Below are 26,361 nucleotides of genomic sequence, written 5' to 3' on the forward strand. Positions count from 1 at the left end.
CTAAAGCGATACATTTTAATTTAGTATATTGAAACTGCCTTGGAAAAATACCAAATAAACACAGATACTCAAGTGTCTTTATTATGTTTTACACACATGCTCTAAAATGCTCTTGGGGAACAGGATCTTGAATAATAGGTGTAATTGAATAGTTTGGGGGAAGGCAAACCAGATGGAAATAAGTAATAAATCCAAGGAGTAGTAGCTCAGTAATTATTTTTGATCTAAGGCTGACATTGCCTATAGAATCTAATACATTCTATTTAAAGATATTTTATTTGCCTTATTTTTAGAATTGTGCCTATGTTTTATAGCAGAATAACTGTGTTTAAAACATTTACATATTACTTTTATTACAAAATAATGTGTGCCATACATCCCCTGAAATGACAGTATCATTAAAGTAGATCCTGGGATATATTTGCTTCATGCTTTCTGGTGCCAAGTGAATCCAGTGTGTATAAATCTGTGAGAGTTGTTTGATTAACAATTAAATGCAAAATTAACACATTTTGATATGCAATTATATTTCTTAATTGAGAATATATGCGCAAGGATGCACTTCGAGTTTTCAGCTTTTGTTCTTATAAAAATGTGTCCATTTACAAAATATTTGCCTAATGCAAGAATAGCTGGTCATCTCATTCTGTGATTCTAGACATAATTATGCAAAGGGGAAATTCAATCACTCACCAAAACATTTTGTTTAAACAATGAAATAGCCACCTGTTGGCTATTTTTTATCAGGATAATCGACATTATTCAGATATATCTGTAGTATAACTATTTCAAAGTTCTTTTTTTTCTTTCAAGAGAGTAATTTAAAGGATATTTTATTACTCCTCCTGAAAAATAATAGCAGAAGGAGAAGATGAAATACATTAATCTAGAAATGTTCCTATTACTTTTAGTAGTAAGACACCTACATGGTGTCTATTCCCATTAAGAAAGCAAATGCATGCTAGTCTATTTCCAGTGTGTTTTGTAGAACAACTATGTACACACTAGGGAACCACCAATTGACAGTTGCATTGCTTTACAAGAGCTAATTAACTAAGCCCTAGTAAAATGAAAAAAAAAAAAGTTATATTCTATTAATGTGTGGCACAAAAGAAAACAAAGCTAAAAGTGTCTATTAGGTTTAGATCATGTTACAGTTTGGTTCTAGAACAAAGTCAAATCTTATGAAAATATATAAAGTCTTCTTTTGGAGAAATCTTAGGGGAAAATAGTAAATATTTCCAGTTATAAATAATGATACACATCAGGAATCAGGAAAAAAGACATGCATTGTAATTTCTTCCTTTCTTCTTCCTTCTTTCCCTCTTCCCCTCCTCTCTCCCTTTTTTCCTCCCCTTTCCTTCTTTGCTATCTCCCTTAACTTAGCATTGATTTATTGATTACCAACCAGGAGAATAATTTTAAGTCAGCTTTCCAAGAAATGAGTTGCTGTAAAAGAAATTTAAAAGCCTATTTGTTTCTACACTTTACGGAAATAACAAAAGAACTGCTGACTTTAAAAGTTACATTAAGTATTTAACTATCGAGGTCTCTGTAATGATTTACAAGCCAGATGCCAAGTGTTTGAAAGACAAATTGCATAGGTGGCTGGCCTGTGCAGCGTTGGCTTCCTGAAGCAGGTGAGGGGAACAGGTAGTGGTAGTGGTAATGAGTGTGGCGAGCTCAGATGATGGGCAGGCCTGGTAGAAGTAAGTGCAAGCTCAAAGTAAAAATTACTTATTGAGTGCTTATCGTATGCCTGCATTGTGCTAAGCAGTTTACAAATGTCATTTTTGATTTTAACAGCAGCTCATTGAAGTAGGAATCATCATGAGATATCTGAGGTTCGAAAAGTTTAAGTAACTTGTCCAAAGTCTCAAATACGGATCTGGACAGTAGGAGAACCTATGCCAGCCTGACTCCCATTTCCTATTCTTAAATACCTGTCATGCTGCCTCTGAATCATCCAACAGGTAGGAGTATTTCAATAGATCAGATTAGAAATGAAAGTCGGGACAAGGCTGTGACCAAATCTAAATACTGAAAAATAAGTTTAGAACTTTGTCATATAGACATTAAAGATTATATATATGTCATTACAGAGGAAATCATGTCAGCCAAACAAAATACCTACTTCCCATTTCTGGAGTCTTTCCTCAGGTCACAAGGGTTATAGGGGTCAAGTTACAAAAGAGCTAATGCTATCTGCTAGTCAATAATTAGATATTCAAAAGAAACTAATCGATAATATCATAACCAAATAATTACCCACAGCTATTGAAGGCAAGGAGACCTATGCATGATATATGTCTACTCTTTACCAGGGCAAGAGCAATCTAGATAAATACTATGCATTTATGTAGTTTAGTAGGTACAGAAGATAGTATGATGGATTGAGCAGTGGGTAGGAACTGAGTAGTCACTGAACTATGTCTTTTATAGAGATTACCATATTTAATCATAACTTTTAATAATGTATGTACTATTATTATTATTATCTTCATTTTCCAGTGAAACAACTGAAGCTTAAAGAGTTTTAATAACCTGCCCAAGGTCATTTAATTAGTAAGTAGCATACTAGAGATTTGAACATGTTTTGTTTTCAGAACCACATTTTTAATTCCATCACTGCATTTCTCCTGTGTTCCTCTTTCTCATCTGAAGTGAAATATCCCATTTATTTTACAACTCTGTACCTATGGACTGCAAGAGGAAACTCTTAAGGTTCAATCAAAATGCAGTGCCTCTTAATGGTATTATAAAAGTAATGGAAAGAAAGCCTTGCAAAAATTTGAAAATTGAACTTCATTATTGAATTTTACAAGAAATATGTACCCAATATGAGCCAACATGTCTTTTATATAAATACTGAAATTATTTTTCAAAACAAATATGAAGACATTTTGTGAAGAAACACTGCCATTGTTCTTATGTATAAAGGTTATGTTTATATTGCCATATATCTGACAGCATTTTTGCCTAATAAATCAATGTATTGAATTTATAATTTACATAAAAATCATAGAAAATTAGACAAACTTTTTGGAAACCAGTCATGGTCATTGTGTTGGCTTTCACAGCAGTGCTGGAAATTGTTCTGTCTTTCAGATGAAACATTTTTTTAGTAAGGGATGGCTTCCTGACAGTTATTTATCTTGAGAGGCTATAAACCTTTGGATTAATTGCATGTTTTGTACAAATATCAGTTACTGATTTAGTTTTGATAAATCTATTCATGTCCTGTCAGAGCTTTAGGTGAGTGAAAGTATTGCTTATCATCAGTCTTCTTTGACTGATCCCTGAAAAGTAAAAATCAGATGTCATGAGAAAACCATTTATTTCCTATCGAGTCTTCAAGAGACAACAAACATTCTTGTGCTGTTTGATAGAGCTCTGAAGAGAGTAGAAATATTAAGAATAAAAATTGAACTAGTTTTGTTCATTCTTACTAATCTGGCAACTTTATATAGATATCAAAATTAGTGTAATTATTAAGTTTAAAATCTCTTTTGCATACATTTCTTATTAATTTAAGCCCTAACCATTGGGACATGTAATTCAGCAGTATAGATGTTACCATGCGTTACTTTGAATACGTATACGTAAATGTTTGGTGTTGCTGTGGTGTTTACTTCACAATGCACAAATAATGCAATGTATTTCTGTGGATTAATGGGGTTTATTAATTTTTTACATATTTTTTTGTACTTAAGATAATACAAATTGCTTTTCTGAATATCAGCTGATTTAGTGGTTCCCAATGACCACAGTTCTCTTATTTCCCAGCTGAAATTACTGGACATCTACATGTAGTCAAATCACCATCACGGCCTCTGAGATTACTTATTATTAAAATGAGATAGAAAAGTCATTAACTAACTCAATCTTTCTGAACCTGTTCCTTCATCTTTATTGTTTCAGTACAAATAATTTTCAGGGTTGATATGCATGTCGATAAATCATTATTATTAGTGCTAGTTCATCAATAACAGAGAAGTATCTCCAAGAAAATCTTGCTTTGCTCCCATGTTAAAATTATGTCTCTTTTCCTCTAATAAGATATCAGTTCTTGAATCACAGTCCTGATACATCACTTGGCCCTTCTCCTCATGGCACTTTGCCTTGCATTTCTTTTCCTTCTCTGCCCAGCATCTGATGATCTGCCCCAGAATTACAAATCTGTGCAGGAGTCTTGCTTACCTGTTAGCTAATCTGACAATTGACTGCTTACCTGCAATTTTTCACATTGTTCAGTCTTGGGTTTCTCATCACCATGGTATCACCACCTCTCAGGCCACTTCTATGGCTTCTTTAATGTCTCTGAGAATCTTGGCCTCAGAAATTCTACAAGTGATGCCCCCTAACCACTTGGTCAAAAGTCATTTTAGTGGCTTACCTGCCTCATTCTTGGAGGTGCTATGGTTGTCTCTACATACCTAATTCATTAATTCAGCTCTTGATTCTTGCCGTATAAGCCAGTTCACACTCATTCCACTGAAAAATTTTAAAACAATCTATCAATTCAGAAACTGACTCTTTTTATAATTAAAATAATTTTTTTGGCTGAGGCAAGAAATAAGTCTCTAAGGACTGGTCTAGTCAGGCAGACAGGCTCGGTGGTAATAAACATATTCCTGGAGAAAAATGTAGTACTAAATGGAATTATCTCTAAATAGAATGATTTCTTTTCTATTAATGTCTATGACATGATATGTCAGTAGATCCTTAATGGATGGATAATTTTAGTGCCAATTTATAATCATCCTTTCTAAAGATAAATATATTTTCTAGCCTGCCAATAATCTGTCACAAATGTACTGTCTGGCTTCTTATTTGGTTTTTAAAATTCTTTTTTGACTTTTCATATGACAAGAAATAGTATAACAGCAGTCATACAAAAAAGATCACCAATTATGAATATTACATACTCTGATTCCCTATTCTCTCATCTCTTCACATATACCAGTGTCATTAATATTAAAACAAAATTAAATTTTGCTGTGGTTGTTTTCTTTAGCATAATTGTTAGTTCCATTGGCTTTTAGGAAATAAGCTGAATTACCTCAAGCTTAATGAGGCCTCAAGGGAGTATAAAAATACTCTTTATTTAAAAATAGATGCAAATAATAGTAATAGGTTCATGGAAAAGTAGATAATCATTTAAAATTTCTAACTTTCTAGAGTATATATTGTAAGGACAGACGTTAAAAAAACTAAAAAGTCTTCTTGGATCAACTAGATAATATAAAATAGAGTGAGTTAAGTGCTAGACTATTGGGGATTAAGTTATGAACTGCAGAGCTCATGCCTGTCTAAAATAGCCAAGTACTCTCCCATTCTAGCAGATTGTTGGAAAGCAAGAATTCCAGATCAGTGATATCAGATCCTCAGATTTAAAAATGAGGCCAGAAAAGAAAGGGGGATCTGGAGCAGGGGGCAGGGCAGGGAAGAACCAGAAATTCTAGATTTAAAAACTCCCAATTTTAAATGGTGGTAAAACACAGGCTATGGTAATATCAAATTTACTTTGAAGGAAAGAAGTTTTGAATCTCTGGAATGTAACTAAAATGGTGATTCACATGTGCTTTAGGCATTTTGTATATAAGATTATGTTTATAGCAGTCAAATTCAGAGAAAATCAAAACAATTTTTTCCTTTCATTTATCCCTGGGTATATATGTGCTAAGTAATTACAACCCACCTAACCACATATACCCAAAACCTACAGAGGGAGGAAAAAAGAATATAAAATTAAGAACATTTAGTTCTTTAAGGGATATATTGGGAAAGCCTGTCCAGCAAGAACTTGTGCTAATTTCCAGTTTGCAGACCTCAGAGAAGAGTTTTTGCAGACCCCCACCCCAAATAACAAGCAAAAAAAGCACCTCTGCTTTGCACCATCTTGCTTAAGACCCACATTAACTATTTTTGTTCTATTAATTTCACATGGATCAAAAATGAGTTTAACTATTCTCAAACAGCTTGTCTCAATTTGAAAATATATGTATATATTTTTAAAGACTAAAAATAGTCTGCTGGCTATGCAAGAAATGTAACACTTAAGGTGGCAATAATGGAACTTACTTAGCTGGTACTTATTTCTCACAGTTAGCTTAATAGAGTTCAGTACAATTATGTAACATTATTATGGATAGGAAAAGAGCAGTGACTGACTATAAGAAAAATCAGAATCAGAGTTCTAGTCTTAACTATATACCAACTTAAGCATTAATGGCCTTGAGCAACTGTGAACTCAAGACTTGAATATTTTTGTTTTCACAAAAACTTCACATTATTTTCCTAAAGTTCTACCTCCTTATTTTTTCAGAAATGTCTCCAATGTACCAGAGTCTGATCTATAATAATTTATCCATACTATTTCAAGTCAAAATGGTGTTTCATGAAAAGAAATACTAGATCAGTTTACAACTCATACAAGTGCTTTTTTTTGGAAGCTATTACACTTTAGTATGCAGCAGAAGTGTTTTATGTATGTACACTTCTCATTTCATAACAAAAATTATTAAAAAGACATGTTCAAGTTTGAGATTTAATAAAATTAGTCTTACAGATTCATCAATGTTGAATGAAACTGAGTTTTGTTTTTTTTCTGCAAATGATTGATAGTGGAGAGTTCAATAACTATTAGTTAAGTTTGTTACCACTGCATTTATTTGTGCCAAAAGGCCAGCAGTTTTATTCAGTATTCCTTTTGTACCATCAGTTCATATTTCAGTGAAAAAGGCAACAATGTCTTAGTATTTATACAAAAATAATTGTGATGATCTCATAGATCCCTGAAGGAGCCTCTGGGACTCCATAGGGGTTTTCTGACCACATTTGGAGAACTGCTGTGGTAGAAAGTCACTTCATGAGGTTCAACTGTTTGGCTTGGGTCAGAGCAGAAAGGCAAGTTTGTAAATCTCCTTTCTTAAAATTTGTGAATTATTCTAATTCTTTTCTAGGCTCATCTTAATCTAATTTTAAATTTTGTGTGCAGAATTTGAGTTTATGAGTATAAAACACCTAAGACAGTTGCTACCACAGGCAGATACTCAGAAAATGTTGGTAATGGTGACAGCTTAAGCAGTGATAATTGTGATGGATATTTACTTTCAAAAGCATTTGAATTATAAATTCAATTTTTCCACTGATAATACAGTTCTTTGATTTAGCAGTAGGACATTTTCCTATTGAGATCATTTTATTGAATTATTTAGTTTAAGTTTTTGCTTATCTGTCTTTTCTATTTTTCTTCAGTAAATATAATTACGAAATAAGAAAAATAAAACTTTTAAAAGGATGTTTTTAATTTTTCTATGAATAATAAATAACCAATAATCTCAGACCCTTACTTCTAAACAACTTTCCCACTGTGCTCCCGTCTTTAACTGTTAATGGCTTATAAGAAGGAAAGAAAATATATAAAAATTAGAATCCATTGTTTAGAATTCAAATGTGACGTGTCTATACATTCAGATGTCATTAATTATTTCAAAAGAAAGGAAGGAAAGATGGCAAATGGGGCTTTATAATTCCACCATGAATTGAAGTTAAGCTCATGTGTATATTCATATGCAGTCCTTGTAGTAAAATAGATGCCATTACTCCTTTTTCAGTATTTGGGACAAACCATTTAGGAAAGAGAAAGAACGTTAACTTCATTAGGTGTCAGAAAGTGCTAGAGACTGTACTAAATATTTTACATGTGTTATCTCATTTAATGCTTTTTTAAAAAAATAACATAAATACATGTAAATGAGACTCGAAAATTATTGACATGCACAAGGACATTTAGCTTGTATGGAAGAACCAGAATTTAAGCCCTCTTTTGCTGAATCCAAAATCCAGCATCTTTTTACTTTCTTTTCTACTTCTCCTAAAGCTCCCATTTCTCCCCATGGCAGCCCTCTAACTCCTGCCAATCTTTTCTTGTCAGTTAGCTCTCTTAGTATCATAGATTATTCGTTAAATTTAGTAGATTAGGTTCTGGCCCACCAGGAATCGTGTATGTCAGAAATACACCAACATCAGTGCTGCTCATTTCTTGTCTAGCAAAAGTCTTTTTCTTTGTGTGTACAATAAAGATGAAGCACTTGAATGACAGCTTATTCAAATATCACAATGTCAAATATGCTTTCCCTGTCCAAACTCTATTTTCTATCCTTTTAGCAGTTAGAGTTTTTCATTTTTGTTTTCATACCATTGTGACTTCCAAAGTCCAGGCATTTCTACAGATTACTTTTGATATATTTCATAAAATTGGGTTTATTAACTATTGGTTTTCTTATGATTTATGTAAGTTGTCATGTAATGAGTATGACTTAATAGAGAAAATTTCAGTCTTGAATGCTGTAATGAGTATGTCCATGAAGAGAGGTAGTCTTGATTACTAAGTGATAATTAACATTTAAATTCTTACTAATGTTATTGTTCTGACATAGGTATTACCATTCATTGTTCTGAAAACAACCTTAACCTATTCGCAGCGTCAGAAAAATATCTAAAAATTATGTAATTACGTTCATTATTTTAGTCAAACTTATAGTACCACTGATGATTTAATTTATTATATTGGAAAATTAACTATAAATTATGCTTTCATATAGTGTTAAAGGTATATTTATTTACTAAAATATATTTACTGAATATTTGTTATGTTATTTGCAACACGCAAGGCACTGTAATTGAAGTTTCCAGATGTGTTAAAGTGGGTAAGACTCACTACTTGTCCTTAAAAAGTTTATTTTTTTAAGATTAGTAAAGTAATAATTTTGTATTAATACCAAGAAAAAGGAATTGGGTTAGTGTTTCAAGTAATTAAAAAAAATTCTCAGTAAATATGCTTATTCTAAAGAATGATGAAGATCAGTCATTTTTGTTACAATTTTATTGAAATAAAAAACGCTTCTCTCAATATTTTCAGTAATCTTTTAATTACCTGGAGGAACATTGGATCATGGAGTAGTGACTCTTTAAATCAAAAATTCTTGCAAGTTTTGCTACCATCCAAGTTTATGTCATTGCATTAGAGAACCAAGCTGATGAAATTTAAGACTTCTCATGTCTTACAGATTGGATTAATTTGTTCCTTTTTTGAGTATACTTTTAGATTTAGTTTAGACAAATTAAAGTAACTTGATCTGAAAATGGCATTTAACAATTATTCATGAAAAAAAGATAAAAAGAGTCTCAAAAGTAAGACATTATTAACAGTAAGTATAGTATTGTGTAGGGTTGGTACATTCTGTAAAATCTTATTAGCCTTTATGCCTTGGATAACTTTTGTTTTGCAGTCACGTTTCTTCTTTCTAAAATGCATTTTTAAATGCTTCATTGTGAGATACTATTGTTTTTTTCTTGCAATTCTAATATGCACCCATTATTAACCAGAGATGAAATTATCTCCTATACAAATATGTGCAAATGTGAACGATATAGTGTTATACCACTGGACTCTTTTTTTTTTTTTCCCAGTTTAGGTAGTAAGAGATGTGTTGGCAATTAATTTTATTTCTCTGTGTCCTGGTTTTAATCAAGCTTATTTTACTATTTGTGCAACATTGGTTGAAAGAAATATCAAATTAATTAAATGTGTGTTTATTGAGCTTTATTCTGGGGACTTAGCTGGGGGTCACCAAATCCATTAGCAGTGGCAAAGCAGACAGCTATTTACCATGTTGTCATTAATCACAAGAAGAGGGGTATTAAGTTCTCTTTCAGATAATCTTTTTCTGTGCTAGTTTTGAAAAAATTAAATATACCGGAAGCAGTATTTTTTCTTGTTCAGACGGTTCCCAAATGTTGAAATGTGGGCTATTGTATTCTTGAAATAGTTACTTTGATTTCTCTCTGTCTTAGTTTCTCAAGAGCTTAAGTATTTCTTTCCTTCAACCTCACACCATTTGACTTTTAATTATTTTACCATATACTTGGCTTTCAATACTCAACATTTTTATTGCTTTTGTAAAGCACCTAAGTTTGAAAAACTGTCTGTTCTGTCTAAACAGTAGTGTATTATAGTGGAAATCTGAAATACAATGTAGTATAGTAGAATCTGAATTATTTAATCTGGAACATTTTACATCTTGATTATATTACCTGACCTTCAATTTCCTTATTTGTAAAATGGTGACAACAGCTATATGAAGGCTTTTTTGTATGCAATGATTATGCGCAGTGTTTTCAGTCTCTATAGTATCCTGTCAATACAAAATATACAGTTATTATGTTATTTTAGAAAATAAGAGGTAGTAATCATGCTCCTATTTAATATGTCATTAGTAGTTGACTGTCTGGGAAGGTGAAGGTATGCTGCCTTTCTCTCATGACCATTTAATTTCTTGCTATTACATGTGATACCATTTTACCACGTATAATAGACAATATTTCAAAAGCCAAATTGAGACATAAAGTCAGTTCATGCTTTTAATTCTTTCAAGAGTTCTTAAGTTCACGGTACACATAAAGAACATTATTCGTAGAATTTTACTACATTGGATACCAAGGCAAAGAACACACTTAAAGAAACTTTTTTTTTTTAATATGTGAGAAATATCAACTGCTACAGTATGAGCGTGTGTGTGTATGTTATTGCATACACACATAAGAAAGTCTCAGTGGACATTAGTAAATGTGCTATTTTTTTTTTCTATGTAATGCTAGTAAATTTCTTTAGATGTGTTATTTTCCTATTCATTTACAGTATAATCTTGGCACTCTCCCCGGAAGTAGGAATACTACATGCATCACTTCCTTTAGTTCTAACACTTGTGTTGCTCCATGGCTTATTCAGTAGCAGGTGTTGAACATTGATATAAACCGAATTGTGTCTACCAAAGCCAAAAATCTTCCCATTTCCAGTCTCCACTGACCAAAGGAACACTAATGCCAAACTTACTTCCACATTCAGGTCTCATGCCTCCTGCCAAAACTATTGGCCCATGGAAACTCTGATTTTAAAAATGAAGGCAGAATAAATTTTTTGTCAAATAGATACCTTGTGATTTTAGGTGACATACTTATAGCTTTGCAGCTTTCTCTGAAATTAGTAAATTGAGATTACATGGCAGTTAATTACTTAATAACATTTCTTTTTGAATATAGCAAACTGTTAATTAGAACAGAACTGTTCACCATAAAATCTCAAACTATTTATGTGGTGGAAAAAATGTTCGGAAAACTGGAAATTCTCAATAAATTCTAGGCATTTGAACATTCTAAGCGATTTAAAATGATTAATGAATAGATTCCTTTGACCAAATCATTAATATCAATAAGACTTTTTTTAATTTTTAATAACTTTATTTTAATGACTATTGATTTAAATGATTTAGATTTAAAAGTTACGTAATTTCAGAACATAGGACATATATGGCCTCTTTAACCCACTTCTCATTTAGGAAAAAAAATGCAGTTTGCTGCTAGCATTAATTTAATTCTATATAAACACATTCTTTGAGGCTGAAGCAAATCTAACTCATTTTCAGTGTGCAAATAAAAGATAAAAACTGTTCTTGGACTTATTTCTAAACAGAACTTGTCTCTAATCCTAAGTAACAGAAATGTATACATAAATCTTGAATCTTCAGCTAACTGTTCAAGAACAATGTTAACATTACACGTAGGAATGCTACGTTTTCTAGAATTTGGCATTTTCAGTGATCAAGAATTACTATATTTTATAAATAGAAATACTACTACTTAAAACATAATGCTATAAATAGAACGATATAATTTGTTTCCAAAGACTATCGATATACTAGAGCAATGTGAAAATAATAATAAAAGCTAGATATTTCATGGCAAATTTTGGGGATATTGTTAAGACTCTAATCTACAAGTTATCTCAGGGTAAACGCTGTGGCCACAAGCGCCAACAATACATTTGGTGTAAAGAATTTGATAAATTTAAAATACTATTTAAAGGCAGCAGAATTAAAAAGTAATCTTAGAAAGACTGGACTTGAACAGGTATTTATTAACTTACTAATTATTTAGAATATTAGGCAGTGCTTATTAGGAAAAAATGTTTATCATTTCTTTAGAGACTAGTATTTTTATATCCATGCATATATCAAACTTGAACATCTTTTAGGATGCATTTTTTATATTGATAATAGTGGTACTCTTCAGATTACTATAAAGGGATTCTCATATATTTTTAAATCTAGTCAATTACATAATATACAAGATTTGTGTAATCTCTTATCAGGTAGCAATAATGTGAACATAATATCATATCAATAAATTTGAACAAAATACTTTATAATAAGTCTGTGGAAGATGCAGTAACTTGGTTTTGCTTTTTGGATATGGTGGGAAGAACAATCAGTACTTACAAAGAAAACATGTCTTACAGAGGAGTTAGGTGCTCAAGTCAGTGCATTTCTGTTTTGGGTATTATTTTTAAACAGATATTCTGAAAAATACCTAGATGTATGCATTATAATAAACCTCCTTTAAAATATCACTGTTCTGAGCTAACAGGATAGTAAGAGAAACCAAAATTTAAGAAAGAAAGTATTATGTCATATGATGAAACCAGAAACCTAGAAATTTCAAGATTAATAGCAGGTGGCACAGGGAGCAATAAAAGAGCTGTGATTCAAAGAAGAAATAGTAAAATTCTCATGGCATTAAAACATTGAATCAGCATTTCTTAGCTCTTTCATAATAAAAACATCAAGTACAAACATTTTTTAGTTCAAGAATAATTTCTGTCTTTCAAAAATTATAATAGTCAAGCTGTCCCAGAGAACAGATCAAGAGAGGGAACAAAAAAATCTCATTTTATGAGATTTTTATAACTTCAGACTAAAATCAGACAGAAATGATGCCTGAAAGAAACTTTGCATATCAACTTTATTTATAAAAATAAACATGAAAATTATAAACAAAATTTTGCCAATATAAATCACATAATAGCTAAAATCATGATGTTACATTACAAAGATCGAAGTTCCAGTAACACACGTCTAAGTCCTTATCATTAAAGAAGAAATGAATTTCACTCAGTGAATTATGAGAAATATTCATTTATTAAAGGCACGTTATGAGGTAGAAGGAGGGTCAAGCCTAAACCTGGCTAACCATGTGGAAATGAGGATACATATGGTGGTGGGAGATGGGTCACAGCTGGGGAAGATAGAAAGCTGTAAGCCCAGGGGAGGGAGAGGTCTGTGTTACATTTAAGGCCATGATGGGTGGTTATAAAGCATTCTTAGGTGACTGATAAGTGAGGTCATTTTTATTGACACTTGGCTGCTATATAACTCTTTGTCTATGTGCATGTGCGTACCCAGAATTCAGTCTGTTATAATTAGATTCATGAACTTTCCAGGCATAAACATAATATTATAATGACAGTATAATGAGGCTTAGATTGTGGGCAAATTAGGATAGTACCTTCTGCGCAGGCCTCTATGGCCAGATTAAACCAGCTAAGATTATGGCCATCCTGTCCTTTGTCTCTGGGGATGCAAGCAGGATTCTCTAACTCCCAATAGGGTGTCCTTTAGGCAGTCTCTAGGCTGGGCTTCTACTCCTTTGTTCTCTTATTGCTCATGTCTGACTAGTTACTTAACAATAACACATTCTACTCAGTAGAGTTAATCTTAGGAATGCAAGTTTGAGTGAATGTGAAAAAAAACCGATTAATGTAATCTACCATATTAAAAGGATAATATGATTTTCTTAATAAATTCATTAGAACGTCTGATAAAATTAAAACACATTCATAAAACATCTCTTAGCAATATAAGAAAAGGGAAGATCTTTAACCTGATATTTAGAATACAACATGGATGTCACTATCACACTTTATAAAATAATCTGAAAACTGGAGGAATCTTTGAAACATAATACTGAGTGAAAGAAGCAAATCACAAAAGAATACATATATTAATTATAATTACTATGCTGAAAGTTGCTAAGAGAATAGATCTTAATTGTTCTCACCACACATACACACAAAAAAAGATAGTTATGTGATGTGTTATAGTTATTAGCTAATGCTATGGTCATAATCATTTTGCAATATATAAATGTTGACTTGGTTATGTCAACGCATTATACAGCTTAAACTTAAACAATGTTATATGTCAAATATATATCGATAAAGCTGAAAAAATAGAACACATATATGTAAGTGTAGTGTAAACCCTGGCAGTTGGCTTTTCCTTTTGTAATGTAGGTGGCTGATTTAAGCTTTGATTGCAGAGGTGTGCACTTCAAAGAGGCTTCTGCTTCAAAGAAGACTATTTCTAATAAACACATTGCCAGCCACACACTAAAGAGGTGGGCAGCTTCTACCTACTGAGGCTTTGTCATTTCAGAGATCTTGGTTAATTTTAATAACTGATCACTTGGGGCTACTTTTTTTTTTCTGCCCATGCTTTAAAGTCCTGCTGTTATGTTTTAAATTCAGCAGTAAAGAGTGAATCGGTGAACCCTGGGCCCCTACCCTCAACCCCAATAAAAGCAGACCCCCAGGCCCATTTATGCTTCTTTTCTCTACTCATGACCTCGCTGTGTGCCCCACTGATTGTGCCTTATATACTTAAGGGCCTATAAGTAACAAACTTTTTTTTCTTCAACATTTCCAATTTGTTATTACTGAAAGGTGTCTTGCAATCACAATAAGAACCACAAGGGTTGGTCCTGTCATAACATTAGTTTGGAAAGGGGAGATACTGTGGGAAACTCACGGGGGCCCAGGTGAATGCCCTCAAGCTTTTTCTAATGGGTATCATTGTTATCCATAGACTGAGACCAGCATAAAACAATAAGTTATCAATTATGTAGAGTAAAAAAAAAAAAATCATGCTAAGGAATGAATTTTTAAGAACATAAACATACAAAAATATTAAATCTATAAAAAGAGGAATTGGGACCAGGCACCAAGAGGGATCCCATAGACAACAATATCTTCTCTGAGAAAAAATATATATATAGGAAGTCCTAAGCAGACTTAGCAACCAAAGACCCTGTTGGGGCTGGAGAAACAGTCCCCTTACCTCTTTAGTTCTTTTGTTTGGTTGAATAATTCAAACAAAATACAGTAGATTAACAGGAGAAAATCAAAATTTCAATATGTGCATATGGGCAGTTTACATAAGCATTAAACTTCCAGAGACAGTGAGGCAACATTGAGTATATAGCACATTTTGGACAAAGAAGAAAAAGGAGAAATTGGGTATTAGATTTCAGAAGTGAGAATGCATGACTTACAGGTAGTTTAGAAAGAGCAAAACACGCACGGCAGGCAAATTATTGGTAGGCAGCTCAGAAATAATGGAACATGGAGTATAGCTAGGATAACATGTTTGGAGTCTAACTAATACTAGAGTGAAAATTCTTAAGGTGATTTTGCCATGTTTCCCTTTCTAAAGTAGGTTTTTCTAAATTTCTTTAAGGGGGAAGTGAAAAACTCTTCTTGGGTTTGCTGGGCTTTAATTGATTTCAGTTTGAAAAATCTGCATGCCAGAGTGGCTCATGTCAGGGACACTCACTCCAGACCCCACAATCCTAACAGCCCTCACCAGTACTGTCTATACCCACAGCTTTGGTCTCTAAGGATGCCTGCAACCTTATATAAGACAAATTAGACATGTTAAAAAATTGTAAGGAGGCAAAAAAGGCCACTATATACTTTTAAAAGGGTCAATTCATCAAAAGAAGATATTGATTGTAAATATATATGCACCCAACATTAGAACCTCTATAATGAACAAATATTAACAAAAATGAAGGCAGAAATAAATATCAATGAAATAACAGTAGGGAACTTTAGTATCCTACTTTAAACAATAGATCTGTCATCCAGACAAAATCAATAAGAAAATATTGGAGGTGAACTATACTTTAGAGAACGTGGATCTAACAGACATACACAGAACATTCTGCTCAACAGCAGCAGAATACACATTTTTCTCAAGCATGCACAAAACATCCCCAAGATAGATCATAGGATACAAAACAAGTTATAACAAATATCTTTTCTAACTATGATATTATGAAACTAGAAATCAATAGTAGGAAGAAAGCTGAAAATTAAACAATATGTAGAACTTACACAGCATACTCCCAAACAACTAGTGTGTCATGGAAGAAATCAAAAGGGAAATCAAAAAATATCTTGAGACAAACAAAAATGGAAACAGAACATCCCAAAATTTATGAAATGCAGCAAAAACACTTCTTAGATGATGTTTATAAATGAAATTCCTACATTAAAAAGATAAATCTCATATAAGCAACTTAACTTTGCACTTCAAGGAACTAGAAAAAGAACAATAACAACAAAAAAGCCTGAAGTTAGCAGCAGGACTGAAACAAAAAAGATCAGAGCAGAAATGAAATAGAGACTAGAAAAACAATAGAAAAGATTAATGAAACTGAGAACTGTTGTTTTTCTTTTGAAAAGATACAACTGACAAACCTTTGGCTAGATTAACTAAGAAGAAAGAGAGAAGAGTCAAAATCAGAACTAAAGCAGAAGACCTCACAACAAATGCCACAGAAATAAAAAGGAACATAAGAGACTGCTATGAACAATTATATGCCTACTAATTGGACAGCTTAGAAGAAACTGAGAAATTCCTAGAAACATTGAATCATCAGAAAATTAAAAATTTGAATAGATCTACAACTAGAAAGAAGATTGAATCAATAATCAGAAACTTCCCAACAAAGAAAACCCAGGACCAGATGGCTTTACTGTTGAATTGTAGTAAGCATTGAAAGGAGAATTAATGTCAGTCCTTCTCAAAGTCTTCCAAAAAAGTTAAAATGTGTTTTGTGAGGCCAGCATTTCCCTTATATGACAGAAGACAAGAATAATACAAGAAAAGAAAGTTACAGGCCAATATTTCTGATGAACCTAGGTGTAAAAAATCTTTGATGAAAGATTAACAAACAGAATTCTGCATTTTATTAAAAGAATCATTAAAAGAATCATATGAGCAAATGTAATTTATCCCTGAGGTGCAAGAATGGTTAAAAATATGCAAATCAATAAATTTGATATACCAAATTAACAGACTAAAAGGTAAAAATTATACGATCGTCTCAATAGGTACAGAAAAAAACATGACAAAATTCAACATCCTTCATGATAAAACCTTTCAACAAATTAAATAGAAAAGAAATGTAGCTTAACATAATAAATGCCAGCTATGACAAGCCCAAAGCTCATATCATACTTAATGATGAAGAGCTAAAAGCTTTTCCTGTGAGATCTGGAACAAGACAAAGATACTTACTTCATCAAGGTATTACCAGAAGTTCTACCAGAACAATTAGGCAAGAAAAAGAAATAAAAGTGATTCATATTCGAAAGGAAGAAGTAAAATCGTCTGTGTTTGCATATGACATAATCTTTATACAGAAAATTTTAAGGCTTTCACTAAAAAACTATTAGAACAAATAAACAAATTTTATAAAGTTGCAGGATACAAAACTGATATAAAAATTAGTTGTGTTTTTACACACAACAAATTATATTTTAAAAAATTTAAAAACAATCCCTTTTACCATAACACTAAAAAGAAATACTTAATATGTGTGATACCAAAGCAAACACACAATAAAATACTTAGGAATAAACTTAACTAAGAAAATGAAAGGCTTGTACACTGAAAACTATAAACATTGATGAAAAAAATTGAAAAGATACAAATAAATGGGGGGAAAAAATCTCATGTTCTTGGATTAGAAGAATTAATATTGTTAAAATGTCCATACTGTTCAAAATGATTACAGAATTAGTGAAATTCCTATCAAAATTCCAATGATATTTTTCACAAAAATAGAACAAATATCCTAAAAATTGTATTCAACTACAAAAGACCCTGAATAACCAAAGCAATCTTCAGTATGAAGAACATAGGTGTGGGCACTAAACTTCTTGATTTCAAACTATTACAAGACTATAGTAATCAAAACATTGTAGTATTGGCATAAAAACAGATCAATGATCTGTTCAACTGAAAATGATCAGTGAAACATCTAAAAATCAAAAATAGATCAATGAAACAGAATAGAGAATCCAGAAATGAACCCATGTAGTATGGTCAATTAATTTTTGACAAAGGATCCAAGAACACACAACTGGTAAAGAATAGTCTCTCCAATAAATGTTGTTGGGAAAATTGGATATTCACATGCAGAACATGATATTAGACTCCTACCTTACTTCTCTCTCTCTCTCTCTCTCTCACACACACACGCACGTGCACACACATACATGCACAACCAAGATTTAAATATAAAATCTGAAACTGAAATATTTCTAGAGAAAAAAAAAAGGCTACTTCTTGACATTGATATTCACAATATTTTTTTGGATATGACAACAAAAACAAAGATAAACAAGTGGGACTACACTAAAGTAAAAGCTTCTGTACAGCAAAGGAAATAATCAACAAAGTGAAAAGGCAACCTATAAAATGAGAGAATATATTTATACATATATTTGATAATGGCTTAACATGTAAAATATATAAGGAACTCATACAATTCAACAGCAAAAAAAAAAAATCACAAATAGTCCAACGGAAAATAGGAAAAGGACTTGAGTAGACATTTCTCCAAAGAAGATATACAATTAATCAACAGATACATGAAACATTACTAATCACTAGAGAATACAAAACAAAACCACAAGATGTTACCTCACACCCATTAGGCTGTCTATTATCAAAAAGCAGGAGATAACAAGTGCCAGTGAGAATGTGAAGAAGAGAAAACCTGTGTGCACTATTGTTAGGAATGTAAACTGGTATAGCCATTAAGAAAAACAATATGGAGGTTCCTCAAAAAATTAAAAATAGAACTATACGTTCCAGAAATACCATTTCTGGGTATATATCCAGAGGAAATGAAATAAGTATCTAGGAGAGACAGCTGCACTCCCATGTTCATTGCAGCATTCTCAATAGCCAAAATATGAAAACAACTTAAGTGTTCAAAGATAGATGAATGGATAAAGAAAAGTGATATATATGTATGAAGAAATGTTATTCAGCCTTAAAAAAAAGAAAAAAAAAAGGCCATACTATTTGCAACAACGAAGGTGGACTTTGAGGATACTGTGATAAAGTCTGATAGTATAATAAGCCAGATCAAGAAAGACAGATATTGCATAGTATCTCTTATGTGGAATCTAAAAAAAAGAAAAAAGAAAAAGTCAAACTCATAGAAACAGAGTAGAATCAAAATTGCCAGGAGTTTGGTGCTGGAGGAAATAAGGAGAAATTGGTCAAAGAGTACAAGCCTTCTGTTATAAGATGAATACGTTCTGAGGGTCTAATATAAGCACGGTGACTGTAGTTAATATACTGCATCTTATATTTGAAATTTGCTAAGAGAATAGATCTAAGTGTTCTTAACTCACAAACATGTGCTCAGGCAACTGTGCGAGGTGCTGGATGGGCTAATTTGACTGTGATAATTATTTCACAATGTACATGTATATCAAATTATCATGTCATATGCTTTAAATATATACAATTTCATTTGTCAATTATCCTCCCCCCATAAAAGATAAATAAATAAAAAGCCTAGTTAAAAGTCAACCTATCAGTCTTATTCAGAATAAGAAATAGAATTATTTAATCAGCTCTTCCATAAACTTATATAGCACTGATGATTGGTCAAATTGGATATTTAAAAAATAATAATAGAAATCGCCTTAAAAATAGAAAACAACTGGGACATTTTTTATTATTTCATCTTCCTTTTAAACCATGTCAATAGATCTACCTTTTATTTTCAGTAATGCCTTCCTATACCATTGTATGTAATTTTTTTCCATTGTATGTATTTTTTTTGGGGGGGGGGCGGCGAATGTGTTTCACTGTGGGTTTCTTGAACAGACAGTCTTAAAAGAAACAAGTATGTGTGAGAAAAGTAATGTGATGAGCAAAACTAATATTAAAATATCCACTTAGGTAATAGTTTGGATAGCGAAAATTTTCTATAAGAATATATGTTTTTGCAAAAAAAAAAGAATCTGGTCCTTTTGCATTGCAGCCACAAACAAAGCACAACTTTATTGGATTATTATTTTTTAAATTTTCCATGTCTGAATCTATGCTAGGTTCTATACATATTATTTTTTACAAATTTTTCTGGCTTCTAGGATATCATAAACAAAAGTAATGTTACTATGGATTATGGAACAGGTTTAGGAATAAATATATAAACTTCAGCAAGCACACACAGAAATTAATTTCATATTGGTTTGATGATCTGTGGTTGGTTTCACCATGATATATTGATTTTATTACATATCATTGTGGTCATAGCATCATGTATTTTGGCATGTAATTTGTATCAAAAAGTTCTGTCTGTATCATTTTAAATAGCAATAGCTGTGTATTAATCACATAGCTTATATGGAATCATTGTAATTATAATACAGAACTGTCTCAACCAGCAGGATTCCTGTCTTTGGAACTGAGTTTTAAATGGATTGTATTGATGTCAATAGAAGAATCAAAACTAATAAAAGAACTAGTTGGCATTAATCACTGTCTTCTCTGCAGTCCTGTAGTGCTTTTTAAGTTCTTAATTTAAGAACTTCATTCATGCTTTGATTTAGTGCAATTTCTGTTCACGTTCATCACCTCTACCTGTGTTTCTTTCATATCCCACAGCTATTAATTGCTTATATAGTAAACAGTCATAACTCAAAAGAATAAATATTTTCTTTATTTTAGAGTGTGCTTTTTAAATTTCTTACAGAAATTTGGTACAACTGTACACAAGTGAAGATGACACAGAAATTTCAAAGAAGATTGAGACTCAGTGGACATCTTTGGGCCTAGAAGATATACAGTTTGTAAATTACTCTGTGCTGCTTAATCTGCCAGGCCCTTCTCCCAGCTCTGTGACTCTGAGCAGCAGCGGCCAATGCTTTCATCCTAATGGCCAGCCTTGCAGTGAAGAAGCCAGAAAACGTAACAGCCAAGATCTGCTCTACTCATACGCAGCCTATTCTGCCAAAGGAACTCTCGAGGTAATATGACCATTTGTCTCTGTCATTTACAGTGAAATGAAATTAGAAAACAACAGCTTTCATCTAAATTGAACTAACTGGCAAGATGCAGCACATGAAAGTAACCATTAAATGTTCTCAGTGTAGAGGTGCCAGAAAAGAGAAAGGAAGATTTGGATTGCCTGACCCTTTACTTGTCATATTTTGAAAGTGAAAACACGTTAGAAGAATTTAATTCAAAAGTGTTGAATGTGTGACTGAATCATTCACATTTTGCTTAGTTCATAGAGAACATGTTTATTTCATTCTTTGGTTTTGAAGAGGCAAATTTTAATAGATTGACATGGACAGAAAGAATATAGAGGTGATTGTGTTTTGAAACTGTACGAACACAAGAACTAGAGTGGGAAACTGATGTGATTATTTACAGATTTAAGACTTAAAATACATTGCTTCTGCTTTCTTAATACAGAACACCTGAGCTAGGGGACCAGGTATGAATTATTGCTTTACTGTTTTCTGGGTTAGCGGTGTTTTTGTTTTGTTTTATTTTGTTTTGGTGTTTGTATGTGTTTTTGTGTGTGATGTTTTTTCGGCATTGTGGTTAAGTGCGTGGTTTCCAGAATCACATAAACTAGTTTTTAATCTCAGCTCCCCAATTACCCACTGTTCCTTACACATTTAGAACTAAGTCTGCTCATCTCTGTAATATAGATATAAAATAGTTCCAACATCAAGAGGTTATTTTGAGAATTAAATTAACTAATATATGTAAACCTTAGAGGACAGAGCCTAGTCCATAGTAAGGACAATATACCAGTTAGATACAATATATAATTGGTTACTAATTTTCTTAAATAGCAAGTTTTTTGTCTCCATTTAAAGTATCAGTTTAATATACAGTTTCAGTCTTTTATAATACTATAGATAAGCGGTCCCCAATCTTTTTGGCACCAAGGACTTGTGTTACTATGAGAGTCTAATGCCCGATGATCTGAGGTGGAGTTGAGGCAGTGATGTTAGCGCTGAGGAACGGCTGCAAATACACATAAAACTTTGCTCCCTCACTGCCGCTCACCTCCGCTCATATTCTGCTATGCAGCCCAGTTTCTAACAGGCCATGGACTGGTACTCGGTCCATGGCCCAGAGGTTGGGAACCCCTGCTGTAGATTATCTCTTTAATACAAATGAAATAATGTTTGTTTTCTGATTATTGTTAATTATTGGCACAGATTTTTTAGATCTAACTTTTTATTAACTCTGATTAATCTATAAAATATTTAAATCATTTAAAGTTACTTTTCAGAAATACATGCTTATTCCTATATATACATATTTATTTTTTTGGCAGTGAGGTTGTGAGAGGCAATTTACTGATGGTTCAGCATTACTTGTGTTCTTTGTCATATTATTCTCTGACTTTTAGCAAAAGGACTACATATGAACATCACCACTTTGAAAAGCCAATCACTAATTAAAAGTTAATATAATACTAAATGTCTGTAGTATTTCTAGTATAGGACTCATATAATTTCACTAATATATACTACTTCTGGTAGGCAATAATGGAAACGCACCTGTGTATAAATAAAAATAGAGGGAGGCTACTAGCACTCTTTCTTTAGTTCAGAAGCTTTGATCTTAAGTCAAGGTTCTAAAGTTACCCCACATATTTTCTCTCAGACTCTCAACCCTGCATCAGCCACCCCATTTAGAACTAAGTCTGCTCATCTCTGTAATATAGATATAAAATAGTTCCAACATCAAGAGGTTATTTTGAGAATTAAATTAACTAATATATGTAAACCTTAGAGGACAGAGCCTAGTCCATAGTAAGGACAATATACCAGTTAGATACAATATATAATTGGTTACTAATTTTCTTAAATAGCAAGTTTTTTGTCTCCACTTAAAGTATCAGTTTAATATACAGTTTCAGTCTTTTATAATACTATAGATAAGCGGTCCCCAATCTTTTTGGCACCAAGGACTTGTGTTACTATGAGAGTCTAATGCCCGATGATCTGAGGTGGAGTTGAGGCAGTGATGTTAGCGCTGAGGAACGACTGCAAATACACATAAAACTTTGCTCCCTCACTGCCGCTCACCTCCGCTCATATTCTGCTATGCAGCCCAGTTTCTAACAGGCCATGGACTGGTACTCGGTCCATGGCCCAGAGGTTGGGAACCCCTGCTGTAGATTATCTCTTTAATACAAATGAAATAATGTTTGTTTTCTGACTATTGTTAATTATTGGCACAGATTTTTTAGATCTAACTTTTTATTAACTCTGATTAATCTATAAAATATTTAAATCATTTAAAGTTACTTTTCAGAAATACATGCTTATTCCTATATATACATATTTATTTTTTTGGCAGTGAGGTTGTGAGAGGCAATTTACTGATGGTTCAGCATTACTTGTGTTCTTTGTCATATTATTCTCTGACTTTTAGCAAAAGGACTACATATGAACATCACCACTTTGAAAAGCCAATCACTAATTAAAAGTTAATATAATACTAAATGTCTGTAGTATTTCTAGTATAGGACTCATATAATTTCACTAATATATACTACTTCTGGTAGGCAATAATGGAAACGCACCTGTGTATAAATAAAAATAGAGGGAGGCTACTAGCACTCTTTCTTTAGTTCAGAAGCTTTGATCTTAAGTCAAGGTTCTAAAGTTACCCCACATATTTTCTCTCAGACTCTCAACCCTGCATAAGCCACCCACGTATCCAGTGTTCTTTTATCCCAGTTGACCGAAGTCCAGCACAGCCATCTCCTCTCTTAAACAAAAGCATGTCTGAAACACAAAGCAACAACAAAAACCCCAAGAATTTGACTGGGTCCTTGGAACCATCCCCATTTATTTGCTTTTCAATTTTGCGTGGTGAACATTCATTATTTCTTGACTGACATGATATAGAAAAGCCGCAACACTACTGCCTGTATCCCTGTTTCATCAGTGCAACCCTCTTGAATAATCCACTGGGCCCACTGGATTTTTTTTTTAACATTCATATGTGACCATTCCTCTGAGAGTTTTCTACACATTTATCTTTTAGTTATAAATGTTTAAATTTTCTTTGTTTCAAATAAAAGAGAACCAAGGTCATTAAAGAATCACGGAATTACCTTAATGTTCACGAAGTCATAAGTCATTTGCGACCCTTGTACCATTTATAAATACTATAAAAACTATCGCTTTAAACAAATAAGTATAGAAAAAGAGTTAAAATGTAGCTATTAGATGGGAGAAATAAAGTTAGCTGTAGATGTAGAAACATACTCCATGTTTGAAATATTCGTCCTAACTATAAGCGGTAGTGTTAAAGAAACTAAAGAGCGATTATGGATAAAACAAACTCCTCTATCTGAAGAACATAATTTGAGAAATTAACCAAGCAAGTTAGATGAAGACACTGACTATAACTATTTTGGAATTATATTAATAATTCAAAGCTATTACAGCAATTACATGTTAATTGAAATATTCAATAAAGGATATAATGTTATTGATATTGATTTTTTAAACTATAGTAATTTATTATGATTTTCAAAAGCAAAGCAACTTATAGGTGACTATATTATATGCATATAGAATGCTTACATGTATTTTATATACATGTTTTAGACAGATGTATTATCGAAACTCACATATATTAATTAATAGGCTACTAGTGATTTTCAGTATCCCTTTAGATTATTCCCTAATTCAAATCAAGCTTGAGAGGTTGCGGCTGCTGATTCAGGCATACCTAATTTTTTGATTTTGAGTACATTATGTTCTCATGAATTTCCATCAGGCAGAGCCATTAACAAGTTCTTATATTATGCTAATCTGACTGCCAGCACAATGCCCCATGACTTTTGCTTTTGACAAGGTTATTTGTGGAAGAGGAGTGCCCCTTTTCTTTGAAGAGCTGTCATGTCCATTCATCATATGACCGTTTTGTATAAGCTTCCAATTTTTGCTTTCTGGTAACAGTCTAAATAGAATTTGTGATATCTGAGATCTACTTCGAAAACCTACTTAGTGCCAGCATGATGGATGGTGTACTTTGCAACTTCTTTGTAATTCATTGTGCACTGGAAAGGTGACATTGTTTACCCTATCATAATGACAGGTGGGTCAGTAAGTGTCCTAAGGAGAGTTGTCCTGTCAGATGCAAAATACATATTAAAATGGATACATAAATAATTTAGCACGAGTGAAGTTAGCTTCAGGGAATAACCAGTAATTTATATTTTTATTAAAAGGTAAATATCAACTATAATGTCATCATAATGTTAAAGACACTGGTAGTGAGTATCGACAATGTCTAGTCAGTTTTATAAATAGAACATATGGCTTTATGTAATTCCTGTGCAATTATTTCTTTTGTTCTTTGTGAAACCCACATAGATGCAGAAAAGCAAAGGGAACAATTAATATTTAATGTAGGTTGGTCAGATTGAGTCAGCAATGTCCTTATTTTTGAACAGTGGATTTGTTTTTATTCCAATACATTTTATGGATTTTGGTATTTTCTTTATGTTAAGCATTGTTTTGTGTTTTCAAGACAAGCCAAATAATACAATTTTATAGAGAAATTTATTTTCACTAACTCATTAATATTGTTATCAATATTTTACCCACAGTTAATGAGTTAGTTATCATTACTCCATTACTCAGAGAGCCCAGACTAGCACCCTTCCTTATCAACTGCATGACTGTGGTTTGATTACTTCAATTCTGTAAGCCTCAATGTTCTTATTTATATTAGGGGAATAATAACAGCACCTCCAATGGTCATTGTGGGGAAGAAATGATATAAATCATGTAAAGTGCCTGGCACTTAGAAAGCACTCAGTAAATGTTAGCTATTGTTATTATTAAGATTTGGTATAAAATAGACACATTTGAATGGGAGAAATTAAGAAAATATCAGATGTTGTATGTTGTAAGTTTTAGAACTATAATCTTTTACCCTATTGTCTAAATATAATCTTCCTGTCCTGCTTAACATGACAAATTTTAATCATTAGGGAGGGGAATGCCTTGATAATTATGAGTAAAAAATAAACTATATATAAATCTCAGATCACATTTTTAATTGAAAACTGAAAGCCCAAATATCTAGGAATGAACTATTTTATTTTTGAATGCAGAAAGACGAATTGTGTCAAGTAGGGCCCAAAGAGCATTGTTTGTCTTTGTTTTATAAAATATCAGGACATAGTTTCATACATAAAATCCGAACACTGTGTCAGATATTTTGTTAAAAAGTCTTAAAAAATATAACTACTACATGGAATCTTTGAATAACTTACTATTAGATGTCTATTTTCTCATTGCTAGGAAAACTT

The 26,361-nt window shown here is 32.3% G+C and overlaps 1 protein-coding gene across 1 annotated transcript in view; it reads left to right on the plus strand.

Moving 5' to 3' along the window:
- The window catches only part of NAALADL2 (N-acetylated alpha-linked acidic dipeptidase like 2), a 799,198-nt gene that overhangs the window by 294,724 nt on the left and 478,113 nt on the right, over positions 1-26,361 (plus strand). Inside the window, exon 3 of the mRNA XM_006910847.1 lies at positions 20,749-21,022. Coding sequence (XP_006910909.1) covers positions 20,749-21,022 — 274 coding nt within the window. The remainder of the gene's footprint in view (positions 1-20,748; positions 21,023-26,361) is intronic.

Source organism: Pteropus alecto, unplaced genomic scaffold, assembly GCF_000325575.1.
Source record: "Pteropus alecto unplaced genomic scaffold, ASM32557v1 scaffold33, whole genome shotgun sequence".
Classification (NCBI taxonomy): Eukaryota; Metazoa; Chordata; class Mammalia; order Chiroptera; family Pteropodidae; genus Pteropus; species Pteropus alecto.